General features: G+C 33.8%; 1 protein-coding gene across 4 annotated transcripts; it reads right to left on the bottom strand.

Moving 5' to 3' along the window:
* Nucleotides 1-1,234: 1,234 nt before the first annotated feature.
* Nucleotides 1,235-16,858, bottom strand: LOC113845897 (E3 ubiquitin-protein ligase SHPRH). 4 transcript variants are annotated; one of them, XM_027473582.1, is made up of 20 exons: nucleotides 16,733-16,858; nucleotides 15,190-16,021; nucleotides 14,818-15,024; nucleotides 14,601-14,662; nucleotides 14,005-14,106; nucleotides 13,650-13,866; nucleotides 13,196-13,396; nucleotides 12,683-12,938; nucleotides 12,066-12,306; nucleotides 11,796-11,965; nucleotides 11,130-11,708; nucleotides 8,982-9,151; nucleotides 8,254-8,470; nucleotides 7,971-8,168; nucleotides 7,432-7,548; nucleotides 6,910-7,152; nucleotides 5,604-5,808; nucleotides 4,374-4,737; nucleotides 2,404-2,653; nucleotides 1,235-1,738 (listed from the first exon to the last, which is right to left on the bottom strand). In XM_027473582.1, the coding sequence occupies exons 2-20, from the start codon at nucleotides 16,008-16,010 to the stop codon at nucleotides 1,481-1,483; spliced, it is 4,878 nt and encodes a 1,625-aa protein (XP_027329383.1). In that variant the 5' UTR covers nucleotides 16,011-16,021; nucleotides 16,733-16,858; the 3' UTR covers nucleotides 1,235-1,480. The 4 variants fall into 4 exon arrangements, with proteins under 4 accessions (XP_027329383.1, XP_027329381.1, XP_027329382.1 ...); XM_027473580.1 differs by having other exon boundaries at nucleotides 13,650-14,106; XM_027473581.1 differs by having other exon boundaries at nucleotides 1,243-1,738; nucleotides 8,982-9,125; nucleotides 11,092-11,708; nucleotides 13,650-14,106.
* Between the last annotated feature and the right edge of the window lie 766 nt (nucleotides 16,859-17,624).

The raw sequence follows: 17,624 nt of genomic DNA on the forward strand, positions 1-17,624 counted from the left end.
TTCAGTTGCATGGTAAAGACATATACGTGGCACGTTTCTAGCATGGTAACATAGATTTCGAGTTCTTTGGAGAATGTCTTTGGAAACAGCACTTGGCGTTGGCAAGGAATAAAGAGGGCACGTGGTGAAAAGAGTGATGGCTACGAATCTGCTTTTATAAAAGACAAAACTTGATACAGTTTCTTAAATATTTATAATGTTACTTAATTTAAGTGATACGTGTTGTTTTTTAATATATAAAAGAAAACTATTTTTTAAATTATAAATATTTTTTATTTGAATGATATTATCTCTTCTAAAATGTTTTTATAATCTAAAAAGAATATCTCTAATTTAATTTACAACATTGTCTGAATTAAATTTTAAAAAATATATTTTTTAACTGTCATTTAAAATATAATTTAAAGCGATCATGATATGACACAAATAATAATTAATTTATTGAATAATTAATTTTTTATAAGTAATTAAATTAGTTAAATAAATTATTAATCAATTTATAATTACCCATGTATATATAAGTAAATAATTCAGTTTTTTCAATTTATTAATACTTTTTGTGATCCTTTTTATAAGACACATTTAATCAAATTATAAAGACTAATAAAAATAGTTAAAATTAGTAAATTTTTTTAAATTATTAAAAAAATTATAACATAACAATTTTATCTTCATTTAATACTTTATATCTAATCTCACTGTCAAATTCTAATTTAGGTCCCACCAACTCTATTTATTAAGACAAAAAATATAACAAATATTTTATAAAAACTATAAAGTACCATAAAAAAAATCACTAAAAACTTCTAAAATATACCAAACTAGGAGTAGTGTACATTAGTTGACCGTAGGAAAAATAGGCATACCTATACGTTGAAAGCATATCTTCGTAAAACGTGCCAGTCCCAACCATAAAAATTGTGACAAATTATGAGAAGTTTATTACAAATATATTCATAAACATTAGAAAATGACCATTGGGATTGAATGAATGAACTACACCTTGTTGCAGTTAATTTTAACTGATATGGATGCTTTTCCTCTTATTTAATTAAACAGTTTTTTTAAAATCAGTGAAATATTTATAAGTAAATTTTTTTTATTAAAAAATATTTACTACAATTTTATATTTTCCATGCAAAATAACAGTAAAATTAATATTAATATTATTTTTTAAATTTAAATGGTAAGGTACGAGGTTTATCACGAGAGAGAGAGAGAGAGAGAGATCTCACTCAAAGGATTAATATGTATATATTATACAGATCTCAGCTCAAAACTGAATAGTCATACTTATATCTAATCAATGTACAAGAATAAATAAATTTCTAGATATTAGACAATAGAATTTTGGTTAGAAGAATCTACGGTTGAAAGTTTATTGCTCTGCAAATCCTCTAGTTTCCTAAAATTATTGCACTTGTGTATAGTAGCATCTCTGGAATGTAACCCCATATATGGAAGGAAGAGAAAAGAAAAATCATGTCCTTTGTTCACTAAGTCTCCTCTCAGCAGCAATAGCAGCGGCCATTGTTGGTGGCAAGTGTCTTAGATCTGTATTTGTATTAGGATTTTCATCACTTTCTGGCATAGTTAGTGGTGCTCTAGAGAGTAAGGCTTCCACATCCTTCAGGGTCAAAACAGGTTGATCTTGATTCTTAGTATTCCCACTAATGAATGAATGATTGCTCCTGCTTCTGTTCAATTTATATATGCTCTCTTCAACAGTATCTCTTACCTAACACATGCATCAGCAAGATTACAAGGATAATTCTTCATGAATCAACTTATTTGTAAGAAATAAGGGTTAAGTATATTTTTAATTCCTACGTTTTTGCGAAATTTTAATTTTAGTTCTTTAATTGTTTTGTTTGATTTTTGCTCCCTGATTTTTTCAAATCTAGCACTTTTATACCCTAATGACAATGTGGCTAATTAAGAAGCTGCCATGTTAGTTTTATTTTAAACTTTTAAACCACGTCATCATTAGGGACCAGAAGTGATAAATTTAGAAAAATCAAAAGACTAAAACCAAACCAAAAAATTTAGAGGGACTAAAATCAAAATCTTAAAAAAATGTAATGACTAAAAACATATTTAAGGCATAAATTTAATTGTAAGACAAACTTAGTCGAGAAGCAAGTAGAGAGACAAGCATGATTAACTAATCAATGGAACTGCTGAATTCATAAGCACTCACAAATATCATATGATATGAAGCAAGGAACATGAATGAGATTAAAGACAGTGACAACTAAAATCAAAACATTGGAAGCAACACAAGTATGAGCATATTAGTAAGTTACAACTTTTGGTTTGTTAAAATACTTCCGGTTGTATCTTGCTAAAATACTCAAAAAAAAATAAAAATGAGAGAGAATGTTAGCACTTATGGAAACTTACAATGAAACGATGAATAAGGGTCTTATTTTTTTGTCCAATTCGATGTACACGGCTGATTGCTTGTGCTTCAGCAGCAGGATTGAGTAATGGCTCTACAAGGACCACATGCTGTGCTTCCAAAAGATTGAGGCCATTGGCTCCATGTTGGATTAAAAGCAATAACACCTGAATAGATTGTGGTGTTGACTCCTCACATCCTTTTGTGCCATTCTGTATTCCTCTAAATTGACTGATGGCAACATGTGCTTTTCTGAACTCACAAATTCATAACCAAAATCAGTATATGAAGTTGAAATTGGCTGAATTTCTAAGATGTAGAAGCCTACATGGCTCCATAAGAAATGATCCTGAACCAAATTTATGGACTATATATTGTTGAAAACAGAATAACCAGCATTTGATTTCAACTTCTGATTTGTCTGTCACCCCTAACATTTCAACTTTTTCACTCCGGGGTTTTATATTCATAAATTCACTTCAACTTGTTCCCTCCATTTATGTGTTAAATTTTACTTCAAAAAAGTGAAGATATGCACTAAAAAATGATGTGGCACCGCTATCCAAATTTCTTACATAAGCATAGCATTTGAACAATTTAGTCTCTAACATTTAAGTCTTTGGTCCTTGACATTTGACCTGAGTGCTTATGCATCTATTCTATTACACCCAAAGGAGACAAGTAAAAAGAAAACCAAAAAGCATTTATTAAGTCCCTTCTCAAACAGTATAACAAACTGGATTTCATTTCTATGGAAGACTCACCATGTGTACAACGATGTAAACATGAACGAAAAGCTATATAAACTGAAAGAATAAATATTTCCTTGGATCAGAATTTTGAAATTTATTAGACCCAATAACCTGAAAAATGCCACTTGATCTCCTCTGTGTTTTGCTTATAGAGAGCATACAAAATACTAGATGTGGATTAATCTATCAGTAGGACCAAATACCCATTGTCCACTCAACAAATAAGAAAATTCTTACAAATGAAAACGTAGTGTATGTATTAGGATGAGACAAAAACATAACATATAAGTTCTGTTTATGTTTGGTGCATTTTAAAAATAGGGTTTTGTCTCAGCCCGTAAGGCTGAATTGAAGTATCTACAAGTAATAAGTTTTTAACTTTTTATTGGAAAAGAACACATTCACTTATTAAAGTTATAAAAGTGCAATAACTGCATCATTTTTTAATAAAATATTACTATTATTAGGTGATTAAACTTAGCTCTAAGGGATGAGGTTAACATTTTTCTTAAAAATATAAGAGTACTGGATATTTAGTTAAAATGTGGTATATTTTGGTTCCACTAAAAATGTGGAACCAATGAGAAGAAATCAGGATAAAATCATCCCATTTTATTTTATTTTGTCTGGGTGTCAAATGCTATCAAAGAAATTCCCGAATTTTATAACCCCATAATCACTGGTAGTACTCAAATACCGATAATCATCAAGAAAGTGTGCTTTTTATTCAAATTTAATTCACCAGTAATTCAGAGTAATTCCCAAGCATGGTAACAAGATTAATATGTGATTTTCAGAGAGAGGAGAATATTAGACTTGGTGTATATAAACAAAGGTGTTATGTCAAGGAATTTGCTAAATCCCACAAATATGTTTAATTAGGGTTTAAAATTTAATGGTTGTCAGATTCTAAATGTAATATTGAGTGCTACATTATACCTATGATGACACATCATTACTTCCACTAGGTGATTAATGGAAACATAAGACAGAGGGATCAAATTGAAGTGAATTATGAATTGAGGGACCAAAGCGAGAAAGTTAAAAAGTTAGGAACAAATTGAGAAAGAAATCAAATGTGTGGGACCACAATAGGATCTTAGTCATGATCTTTTCTCTGCCTATCCTGTATCTTTTTTTAGTCTCCAAATGATTGTCTAATAGCCCAGCATAAATCCACAAATAAATAGAGAAATAGTAAGTGCATCAGATTACCATACCTGCCCCCCTTCATCCGGATGTAGGTGATGTTATTGGCGGCAAAGGCATGTTCCAATACATCAAGTACATCATTCCAACTTGAAAATACAAGAACTTTGGCTTTATGATCAGTAGCCTTTACCCACAAGATTCTTCTTGTGACTGCTTCAATCTTAGTTCCATATGAGCCTTTAACAGTAATGGATGCTTCACATTTTTCACTGCTGTCAATTGTATGCAGCGTTGAAGGATTGGAAGATTCATTTTGTGCATCAACAGCATAAGCAATGTTTCCAAAATCAGTATGCTGTCGACATGTGGGGCACATCACCCAATTATGAAGCTTGCTATTTTGAAGTCTTTGTTCAGTCATAGCAAATAAACCTGTATAAAATAGATGCACATTATGTTTCATATAACATTTATTTAATTGTCAATAATTGCTTAAGCATATGTCTGTTGAACACGCATGGATGACAGTAACAATAAAAGAGTACACACTATGCATACTGGTACTGTTTCTATAATTGGTGTTTTAAGTGGACAAGGCAAAACACAATATGATCAATGCTAATAATTCGAATAAACCTGTATAAAATAGATGCACAGTTATGTTTCATATAACATTTATTTTAATGGCAATAATTGCTTAAGCATATGTCTGTTGAACACACATGGATGAGAGTAACACTAAAAGAGTACACACTATGCATACTGGTACTGTTTTCTATAATTGGTGTTTTACATGGACAAGGCAAAACACATATGATAAACGCTAATAATTCAAATACCAGTACTTTATAGAACTGCAGAAAAAAAATGAAGGAAACATGATGATTTTCTATAGTATATGGCAGCAACTGTATGTCTTGTAACAGTGACTGAAGTATTGTGTGGGTCTTGAAACAACTTGTCAATGAGTAATTCTCTTGACATCTTAAGCCATTAGATAAGACGTTTGAATGGTTTCATTACAGCTCTAACATGCCCCCAACAAAACAACCCTTTAATTTGAGCTTAAAGTGTGGACAATGCACAGACTCAGATTTACCATGTGATAAAACTCAAGTTTGTTTTAAAAAGAATGGACAACAAGGATAAAAGTCACTACTTGATCATAGAGGCTCTAATATCATGTCAAGAACTAACTTCCACAAAAGTTTAAGCTGCTAGGAGAAGACATTCCACTCTATTACAACTGTAACACAATTAAAGAATGATAATATAAAGTTTGTTCATATAATTCTTACATTTACAGCATGTAACATGCCCACATTGAAAAACCATTTTCTGATTGCCTAGCTTTTCTTGGCAAATTGGGCATGTTTCTTCATCAATTCTAGATATGAGTGCACCCTTCTCTTCTGTAGAGTTTGACACTGCAGTTGTCTCTTGTGTGAATGAAGAACTATTTGGACTTTTCGGTGGCAGTTTTTGCTTAGATTGAACCAAACCCTGAAATATATGGTTCAGCTTACGTTAGATGTCCAATTTAGGAAAGAAAATTCGTAGATTCTATGTAATCTTAGTGAGGAAAATCAATTCAAAATTTAAAATAACCAGTTCAATTTTTGGTGGATAGGTAAATTGCAACAACCAAGAAAGAAAAAACCTTAGCTGGATTATGAGAGCTTAACTAAGCATTTATTCTATAAACCCTTACAAAAGAGCTTATTTTGATAATATTCATGAAGAATTTTATTGAAACAAGATAAAAAGATCAAATAGAAGTCATAAGATGAGTCATGCTAGAAACAGAAGACTGACAATCATCAGTTGATATCCCACATTAATATTGACATAGAAGATGTAGACAGAATGATAGTAATAGAAATAAGACTGGGTCTAACTTAACCCCAAAAGCTAGCTCAAAGGTAGGGGGAGGGGGATTGCCAAAGTTTAATAGGGCATCTTAACAATACACCATGGAATCTCGAGAAATTGCAAAATAAAAATCTCAAGGACAAAACTAAGAATCGCTATATCTTTAGACAGCAAAGATCTCATTTACTTTAGTTATTCATTCAATTCATATTTACATGAGTTCTTAACAGCTTATGCTTTATGAATGAACTTCTATCTGACCATTCATAAGATTTATTCGCCATGTCCCATATCGGTTCATGATTATTGTCCAGAACCAACTTCAAATGCTTGTATAACACTAACACGTTGCACGGCCCCTAATGCAAGAACCCTTCAAGGTTTAAGCGTCAAGAGTAAATAAGCCGACCTTACCTTGCACTGAATTTTTTAAGTTAATTACAAAGAATGAGGACAATAAGGATTAAACCAACCACTTCATCATAGAACCTCTACCTCTCCTGAAAGCTTAAAGTAGTCAAGCCAAGGCCCATCAGTGAACAGTGATATTATACCTCTCAATTATTAATGAAGATTTCAGCTACAATAAAATCTCCCATCACCTTTAGCTAGCTTGAACAGCCATCGTTAATTGTTCAATGGCAACCAATTTTGATAACTTAGAAATTTAGTAATAAACATACATAAAGAGAAACTAATATATACAAATTTTTAATGCTTGTTTCTCTGTACCTTTAAGTAGCGGAGTTTTCCTTTTATCTGTGACAACAAGGTCAACGACATAAACTTATCATGGGAAAAGTTTGAGCTGGCCGCAGATAATTCATTTTCACCTAAAGCATCAAGAGATTTATCATCTTCATTTGCCCTTAGGTGCAAACGCGAAACTGCCATCTTTATTTCATCATGTGCACGCAGATACTGAGCTTGAGCTAATGCCAAAGATCTTGCATGGCCAAACTCCTTTCGCATTCCCTTACAAAGTCAGCAACAAAAGATCAGGATCAAGTCAATCTAACTAGTAAATATAAGATAATCTCAGCTTTTATAAAGATACCAATTGTCAGTCAATAATTTCTTTTGCTATTGAGCAGTGAGCACAATCAACCTATCTTTAACAGGTTTTCTTTCTAGTTATTGCTTTTTCAGAGGAGAGGAGGTTAATATTGAAAATAAAAACTTTCTCTAGATTAATACCTCCAAGCGGAATCCTATCTGGTCAGTCAACTTAAAAAATATTTCATCAAGCTATACCTCAAAAACATGTAAATGCTCGGTGGCTGCTGAGACACTGTCCCTTCCTAGCCGAGCCTTGCAATAGTTCTTTATAACTCCAAGAATAAGCTCCAACTCAGACGCTGATCTTGAAACCTAAAAATCTCAACATAATCAATACAGAAGTAAAAAGCACATGCTACACATTTCAAGTACTGGCCAGATTTTCTTAAATGAAAAATGAGCCTATCATCATCTATGGTCAGCCTCCAAATCTAATTAGCCGGAGTGCATCTTGACTTTAGAACAATAGGCAATGATGAAAGTCAATACAACAATTCACAAGGATTGAGAATTTTACTGGGCAATGGAGGTATGGAACATGGTGTTGACTGTTGAATCTGTTGATACAACCCAGGAGTCTTTTTTCCATTTTCATTTCATTTTTTGTTATATTACAGTTTCAAATTACAATTCTGGAATCTGTTTCAATAGACACTGAATATTTTATATCAATAAAGAGAAGCATAGTCTTTACAAAAGAAAGAGAAGAGAAATAATCAAATGAGGTAACTAACCACAACTCTTTGTCCAACATTCCTTTTCTTTGATTCTTCATGAAAATCAGATACTGTTGAATTGTGATTAGATTGTGATATCTTTGAGAGGAAATGATTCAGTGCAAAATTTTTCTTCTGAAAATCTACTGCCTCCTCAGCAGATGAAATTATCCCTCCTCGTTCGTTCTTAAGAACAAAGAGCCTTGCTTCATAATCCTGAGGATACAAATAAACCATGAGATCATATTATATTCATTAGATGCATGATGAATCAAATTGATAGACAAATTCAGTGGCAAACCTGAAACAATTCATCTAGTTCACACAAAACACATGGGGGACCATCACAATTAGGCTGACAATTTTGACATTTACCAACGCGTTCAATATCTTCTTCCTTTGGTTTTTCCATTGTCTGATCAATTTCTAACAGTCGATCTAGTAGTACTTTCCTAGAGGCCTCTAACTGATCCAAACTTGTCTGAATTTGATATTTCAGGGAGCTTATGCTCCGGAAACTAGATCAGCAGTAACACACATTAGTAACAGTTCATGACATAGTTTAACTAATTAATACTCATTTATCAAAACATATTGGGAAAGATGGTCTTTGACATGGAATCAAAGCCTCTTTGACCCAAGTGATTAGAAGCTTGATTCTGGTAGCACCCATTCTTAATGAATAAGTAGAATTTAAGCACAAGCCAAAATGAGTCTTTGCTTAGTCTATAAAACCATTGAGGAACCTACTTCACCTAACAACTTTATCATTCAGGGAAGTCGGTCCTTGACACGGCATAATTGCAAATAACCAGAAGTAACTTAATTCTTATATCCTAGAACATAGTTAATAACTAGATCCTATATGTTGTTAATTTCAGTTCTAACTGTACTCCACTGTTCAGCCATTTTTTTTTTTTTTTTGTGATGCTACATATTGATCGAGCATAACTTAGAAAGTGAAGGATAAGGTTATCACAAAACTAACAGTACTTGACAAATGTGTTGCATAATTAAAGCATCACTAACCGGTCAGCTATTCTTGATGACTTTGAATTATTTGAAGTTCCTGAGATGGCTTCCTCAATCTTTCTAATCAACTCAGTAGAGAAATCCTTGTTCTGCTCAGCATGATGGAGTGCTTCTAACCACCAAAATGTATTTTGATCTGTTCTGCTGTCACGATATGCGTTACATACCTTCCAAAAGTTTAAACGTCATTTACAAAACATAGAAAGTAGGGGGAGACCTGGGGGAGGGGGGAAGGAAATTACTACAACAACAACTGGGCATTATCTCATTAGATAAAAAGGAAATATCATCAAAGCAAGGAAAATCCTGAAAATAGACTCACCTCTTCAAAATTTTAAAACAATAAAATATTATCTCAACCTAGCATGGCATTAGGTATATCATGGAATTAAAAATAACATACTGCTTAGCCTCAAAATGAAGCATGATTAGTGACATATCTTCTTCTCTTGGGCCTGTGACACATCTCATATTCCTTCCTTTTTATGATTATGCAAACAAAAGGTGGGCACAAGTGCATTACTTGTATGAAATTGAACTAAGTGAACCAAGCATCTTAAAATAGAATCACAGTTGTAGAAGAATATCATAAAATGGTGTTGGGCTGTGCCATACAAATAAGTAATTTAAATGGCCATAGAAATGGTTGCTGAAGCTTAAATTAGGAATCAATGTAGTAAGAAATAGTTTGGTGATAGAATATATGAAAATATCCAATAATATCTCTACCATATCTTAGAGTATCATACATTATCTTTAGGATTAGTTTCTCTATTTCCTCATTATCTCTTAAGATTGGTTTCCATATTTTAATCTTATGATTTGTTTCCTCATTTAGCGAGGATTATGATTCTTATAAATTAGGGTTAGTGCTTTAGGTTTTATGCATTGTATCATCACATTGTAACAAATTACACCATATCAAGTCAATATCAATTTCATAGTATTCAGTCTCCATTCTCTTCCACTATACCTAAAACTTTATAATTCTAACATTTGGTTATATCCAATTTTGGATGGTTAATGTTGGAATCAAGTGTGAATTGAGTCCCACATCGAATAGGATATGAGTAAGTTAGGGAATTATAAGGAGATGGACCTATGTGCCTATTGCCTTTAAGGTTTTGGAGTTGCATTGTGGTGTCCCACTCATTGTAAGGCTTTCTACCTGAAAACTCCTCAACTTAATAGTTGTATCAGAGCTTAGTCGATCTAGGTGATCGGCTCAGACGAGTAGATGAACTGTGACCAAGTAAGTTGACAGTGTGGATTCATGGTCAGTATGAAAAGTGCACCATAAAAGAAACAGTGACACTAGATGATCCATGTGTGGAGATGTGAAGCCCAAAAAGTGTCGCTAAGTGGACGACAGTCCATATGGTGTAGACTATGGATACTCGTGATGATCTATGTGTGGAGGGTGTGAAGCCTAAAAAGTGTCGTTAAGTAGACGACAGTCCATGTGGCATAGAACATGGATACTCGTAATGGAGAAAACTTCTGCTGTGGAAGGAGCCGATATGAATAGATAGGTTCACATTAGAAGGAGTGTTAGAATCAAGTGTGAATTGAGTCTCACATGAAATGTGTTATGAGTAAGTTAGAGATTTATAAGGAGATGAACTTATGTACCTATTGCCTTAAGATTTTGAAGTTGCATTGTGACGTCTTACTGATTCTAAGACTCCCTACCTAAAAACTCCTTAACCCAAAAGTTAAGAAACTTGAGCCTAACTTGCTCCCAAAAGTTAGCTCATAGTAGGAGAACTACTCTAGTCTTTATAAGGAGTATTTTGACTCTATTCCTAACCAATGTGGGATATCTTAACACACTCTCTTCACGCCCAAGACTGGATATCTGGTGCGTGAAATTTGTAGGACTGAACATCTGTATAGATAGACTCAACAAAAGTTAGCTTGTAAAAAGAGAAATACCTAACCCTTATAAGGAATATTTTGACTCTATTCTTAACTAACGTGAAACATCTTAACAGTTAAGATACTGCAAAAATAGACTTGTAAGAGCTCTTTGCATTCCACAGCAAAAGATAACTTATATTTACAGGAATCAAGACTAATCTTATAAAGAAAGACCAAAATTGAATACATATTAAATTTTTCCTTAAGAGCCTTGAGGATATTTACCTGAGCATATGAATTTTGAAACTCTTGTTGAGCTGCAGATAGCTTTGAATTGAAGACAGATAAGTATTTTTGTTTTGAATCTTCACATTCTGCTATCAGAAATTTGACTGAACTTGCTGATAATTTTTTAAATTCCCTATCCTCATTCAAGTCATTTTCTGAAAGGCTAGGTGCAATATTTGATGGTTCTGCAGAAGGCACTGTTAATTTTTGGTTATCACAGCCACTTTTTTTTTGCCTCTTCACAAGTAAATGATCAACCTTAACAATAACATGTTTTCTGGTTGCCTTAACTCCAGAATCTCCAGATATCTGATTTCCTTTGGTCGGCAATATTAAAGCAAAGTTTGTAGTCAATGGGAGTATTTCGGCAAGATTATGATGAATGTGGATATTTAACAAAGGATCTAGGCGGAAATCTTTGGAATGCTCTTCAGCCAAAGTAAGAGCTTCATTGTACAGTGAAGCAGCTTGAGAAAAATCTTTTTGTATTGCAGCTATTGCCGCAAGCCCATTCAGAGCAATAACTAGCTTCCTGAGAGCTTCCTCACCTTCTATCTTGGTCTTGCTTATAAGAACCTACATATTAAGTTCCATGTCAATTGAAAAGATAAATACACTGTTTGTAAAATCTTACCAAATATCCTTCCAATCCAAGTAACATACCATTAGTATTTCCTCCATGGTCATAGGTGACTGCTGCAGGGAACGCAATCCAGAGCTTCCAACCTGGGGGTGACAACAAGCTTGACGAAGCTTCAGCAAAGCATTCAGTAGCTTCCCTGCCTCGGTGTGAGTGATTAAAGGATCAGATGAACCATTCAAAGAGACAGATCCTGGAATCCGCATGAAATATTACAAGTTCAATCATTATCCCAGATGAACGTTGCTTTCAAATAACTTGTAAAATGAAATTACATAACACTAGGAAAAAACCTGGAACTTTTCGATTAAGAATATCATTTCTCAAACTTTCAATAACTTCATGGGCATCTGTAACACAAGTCTCATGTTGCCTCTGGTAAAAGTGCTCCTCTACTGGTGAGAGTGTAAGCCATGAGAGGCATTCCTCTTGGGAGGGAAGGTCCAATTCATCTGCAACATGTTCTTTAGAAGAACGCCACATAATTTGTTTGAAAATTTTGTGGGTAAATTCCATAGCTCCCATATCTCCCTTCTGCAGAAGTATGGAATACTTTTTAAGAATAGATGAAATGTAAAAACCTTTTTAAGCTCTGTTGAAAGAAGAAGCCATTTAGACCTAGGACACAACAAATTAGAGACATCTAAACTAAGATTATTACAGAAAGGTAACTAACACAAGGCTTATAGAATGTCATATGAGAATACAACTAGGACTTAGATTTCCATATTAGCTCTAACTGCAAAGTGTAAAGACTATAACATTAGTTTTAGCAATAAGTTGATCATAAGGGAATATAGTTGAGACTCCTAGTACAATATTCCATTTTTATTTATAAAGGGAAAAAAATAGTGATAAGGAAAGTCAATCAGCAAGAATTACCTAAAAACTTAAAGTACAAAGAAAATACCTCATAAGGATCTCGGATAACGTCTGTCCACCACTTGAATTTATCAAAAGGACTAGCTTTAAGGAATCTTAGAAGTCCATATAAGTCATCAAGTTTTCTCTGAATCGGGGTCCCAGTAATGCACCAATTATGCTTTGAATGGAGTCTCAAAGCCATTTCAGTGGCAGCCGTAGCATTACTCTCCACCATCTGAGCCTCATCCAAACAAACCCTCCACCAGTATATTCTGGTAAGAAGTGTTGGGATAACTGGGTACCTACAAGGAAAAAAGGGTTACTAAAATACTAGGGAGTAGGGACCATAATGGACATACAGAGATCTTAGCTTTTTTCTAACATACAGCATGAGTATCCATGTGCATGGTTTGATGTAAAGGCTTTAAAAATAGAATAAAAAAGAAAATATAATGAATGAAAAGTATGGCAAAACTCAGTATAAACTCATCTTCTCTTTCTCAAATGGATATGTAGAATAACAAGGGGATATATAGCACTCTTAGTCTTTGGAGCAAACCTTTTCTGAAATCTCAAAAAGTGACGATCACCTTCATGCCTATCAGAATCATGTGATAAATCCTCTTTAAGCACATCATACGTGGTTAATACAATGTCCGCACTGGCAAGATCACTGATATCCATCAGAGATGTATTGGAGAAAGATGTGTCTCGTACGCCTTCATAAACACAAGTTTTCAAGGAGCCCGGATGTGTATGACTACAGTGACAAGCAAAAGTTAATGAAACAGTTATAATTATACTTAAGTCATTTAAAAAATAATTACACTCCATGATCACAATTTACAAACGTTATTAAAGCATGGCTTCAAGCACATTACTCCCCAGGCCACACAGGATAAGACTAAAAGTAGGACCTAACCTAGCATTATACAGAGCAGGAGGAACAGGAATCCTCCTACCAGCAACACAAAATAAAAACATTCATAATTTTCATTAAGAAAAACCTATACCGTATAATTTCATCATGCCACTGGGGCAAAATAGGAGCTGGGCAGACAATGAGAGTGGCCCCAGAGGCAATAGGAGATTCAGTTGCTTGAATTAGTTCAGAGCACATCTGACATACATATTCTCCATCTCTCACAGCTATGGTAGTTTTATATGTCTTGCTTTCACATCCTTGTTTTGATTTCAAATATTTTCCTTTAGGTGAATAGCCAACACAATCTGCATGTTGCCAAGCATCACAAATGTCACACTGAACCCACAGTCCTTGATATTTGAGAGTTTCGCTCACAGCTCCACATACACACTCCACACGCTCACTTTTGAGTCTATTCAAAGTTACTTTTTGGTCCCCATTACCTTGGGACTCTGAATCAATTAGTATATCATTTCCAGATGCCAATCTACGGTGAGCAAAGATGCAAGCAAGCAATTCAACAGTTTTTCCCAAGCCCATCTCATCTGTTGCATGAAAAAGTTTAGTCATAGAAGACATAACTTTCACTTGCAGAAAATGAAAAGCTATGCAAGTATAACACCCACACAGTTTGTCAATAATATCATTAAAGACCAACTCTACTACCAAGTCAAAGACCAATTCTCCAAAGAGCCTAAGCTATTGGAAGATGCCAAAGAATGGTTAATAAATAATAGATATAAAAAGGAATTCATAGGATTTCAACAGCATAGACAGCAGGATGCTAGAGCGGGCTCATCAATCTTGCAGCCACAAGATTTCAAGAGTTACTCATCATGGAATTTGACTGAAAAGGTCAATTCACTAATATGTCAAGAGAGGGGGGGGGGGGGGCGGCTAGGAAAAAAAAATTTATAATTGAAACATTAGTTTCTACAACAGTAAATATAAAAAATCTTTCAAAACTATAGTTTAACAAAAAAATCCACATGATTATATGAGAAAATAAATGAAATATGCAACATAGCTTGGGACCTACCAGCAAGAATGCCTCCAAATACATAAGGTGAAGAAGTCTCTGGGCACAATGAAATATTTCCACTGAAGCCATTGTAACTCAAATAAGCACAAGGGAAGACAGAATGAATTCATAATATTGGGGGAGATAGAGAGTGTGTGAGAACATCCGAACATGAATTATGCAATAAACAAGAATGCATAAATATTATAATTCGAAACTGATGAATAAAACTTACCTGAATGGATTGAAAAACATTTTAGAACTGGTGTCCAGAAAATCCACAGGCACACATAATGGAGAATGAAACTGTTCTCTTTCTCTTTCACCCTGACTCTTTTCCATTGCTCTCTCCCGTTCTACCATCCAGAAAGCTGCACGCCGTTGATATGGCCTCAATTTAGGAAGTAACTCAGGTATATCATCTTCAAGCATTGGCTCCTCTCTGTACACACGATACAAAGATGATAAATGAAAAGCTAATATGGACATGAGATTGATTGTTAGACTTAGGTTAAGTTTGACGAATGTTATTATATGACTGATTGACCATTTTTACCAATTATTGTTACCCTTAAATTATAAATATAGGTCAGAATGCTAAACTTACTTTGAAGGCTTAATGGCTTCATAAAAACCTGCAGGATCAAACCTCGCATGTTTCTTGGCATTACAAGTGTCATCTTCCATCTCTTTCTGTGGATCAACTTCCATATTCATACAGCTAACAAATCCATACCTAACTTCTGAAGTCATTATTTCTGGACGTAGCCAAGACATTACATTCATCATACTTTTTTTCCATAGTTGTCTAGAACTATCAAGAAGTGACTCACATGCATCAAAGGCACTCTCCAATACCTCAACCCTTACCCTGAGGGAGGAAATGTCTTCAGAAAGCCTAATTCCAAGAACTGGCCTCAATGTAACAAATTTCAAACTTGCCATGTGAATAAGACCAGAAACACCTTCATTGGGTCCATCAAAACTACCAGATAACAAAACTGTACATGTTTCCACATGGTGATCATCAGTAACTCTTTTTACAAACTCTAGATGAATATCAGCATAGGGTAACACAGGCCAATGACCTAATTTAATTCGACCAAGAACACTATTGACATTACACACCCGAAATCTTAACGAGTACCGGAGATCCTGATAAAAATCCTCAGACAGTTCAAAACCAGAAAAGCCTTCTCTCAAATTCAAATCCCTCAAAACAACTTCAGAAATATCAAGATGTTCACTTGACAACCAACTGGACCGGTCAACCTCAACAAAATAAGGTTTATCAACACCACCAGAATCAATTTTTGCTTCTTCCCCTGCTTCCACAACATTCTGTTTATCCAGTTCTGTTTCAGCAGTAGCATTTGTCTCTAGTATTATCCCACCTGATCGATGTGGTTTACTTTTTCGCCTACCCATCACTTATCACCCTGGCCAAAAACAATAATTTAACAAAAAAAAAAACGAAAGATGTTAAGACATGTTTCATGAAATATTACAGCGATTTTTGTAATCCGTAAAACATTGCCCATAATAAGAATCTATATATATAGTAAGTTCTTATTCACAATTATAGCCTTGAATGTAATCCAATACATTCATGCTATTAAATGCTACAATTTCCAATAAAAACTTATTATTTATTTATTATCATATAACAATGTTGCTCAAGTTAGAAAATTTTACATTGCAATGCAAAGATTACTTACAATTTTACAGAATTGAAACTGAAGCTCCACAAGGAGCCCCAAGAACTCAAAGATTTAACATTTAGACTTCAGTTTCAAAACCACATAAGCACAAAACCAAAGGAAAAACCCTTAATAAATATCATTATAATATGAAGTTAAGAACAAACAATTAAAGTAACCAGTAATTAAACACAAGCTCAGGACTCAGATTGATTAAATGAGAAACATTCCAAAGCTGGAAAATGCAACTAGGCAACAAAGGGTTCAAAGAACAAAACTTTAAGTGAAATTTAACAGAATTGAATCAAAGGGTAAGAACCAAAACATGGAATGGAAACACCACAAACCATAATCATAGTCTAATCCCCAAACTTGAGTTAACTTTAAGGTACCCAATAGAACAATGAGTGCTGCATGGGAAGAAAAGGAAGGAGGTTTTTGAATTTGAACCTGAAGAGAGTGAACAGAGCATGAATTGAGGAACCGGTAGAGAGCATGCAGCAGGAGACTGAGCCGCACGCGCAAGTTTGCGAGTCTAAGAAAATCGCAAACAGAGTTGGATAAATAGAATCGATCTATAGACAACAGTAATATTTCTGTTCAGACTTCAGAAGAGTCCCAAGTCTAGGATCCTGCTCTTGTTGCAGCCGCACGCGTTGTGTGTAACCCATCCAACGGTTTTGTTTACATTTTGATTTTACAAAATCACCACTTTAGCCCCCTGCTTGTATTATATTACGTTAATCATAAATGTTCTTCAACAAATTTTAATTTATTATTATTAATTAAAATAAAAATTACGAAAATTAAGTGATTCTTATTTTTAAAGAAATATTTTTTTTTATATTTTTTAATTTTTAACAAATTTTAACTAATAATAAAGAGTGTATTATTAGTATTCTTAGTTATACTGTATTATATATTTAGTGATTAAAAAGTTTCAAATATAATGACTATTGAAAGTGTGTTATGTATGGGTAAAATTAGATACGAATTCAGTGCACGGGTAAAAGTGTACGTGCAGTTCTTCATTCACTTAAGCTAATTTGATAAGGCTTAAGCGAGTAAATGATGAGTTTAAGCGATACCTTAATTGCTTAAGCCTAAAAAAACAGAGAGTAAACCTCTCAGGATTACACTTTCGCTTAAGCGTGCACAGCTTGGCTAAAGCTGATGAACCAATAGCTTAAGCGGATATACTTTAACTTGAGCGAAAATTGCATAAAAATAATGCAGAGAGAATGTTCTTTTAGACTTATAAACTAACTTAAACTATTACAGAATAGCTTAAGCGAACCAATTGAACTTAAGCAGATACGATGTAGCTTAAGCGAACATTTTG

The sequence above is a fragment of the Abrus precatorius genome, unplaced genomic scaffold (genome assembly GCF_003935025.1).
Source record: "Abrus precatorius isolate BTA unplaced genomic scaffold, Abrus_2018 Scaffold8, whole genome shotgun sequence".
Lineage (NCBI taxonomy): Eukaryota > Viridiplantae > Streptophyta > Magnoliopsida > Fabales > Fabaceae > Abrus > Abrus precatorius.

Coding starts and splice junctions, on each gene's coding strand:
- LOC113845897 (XM_027473581.1), bottom strand. CDS start 16,010: ATGGGTAGGCGAAAAAGTAAACCACATCGATCAGGTGGGATAATACTA. Junction 9,126..11,091: donor CTTAAGGAAAAATTTAATAT/GTATTCAATTTT, acceptor TCGTGACAGCAG/AACAGATCAAAATACATTTT. Junction 7,153..7,431: donor AGCATTTACATGTTTTTGAG/GTATAGCTTGAT, acceptor TGACTTTGTAAG/GGAATGCGAAAGGAGTTTGG.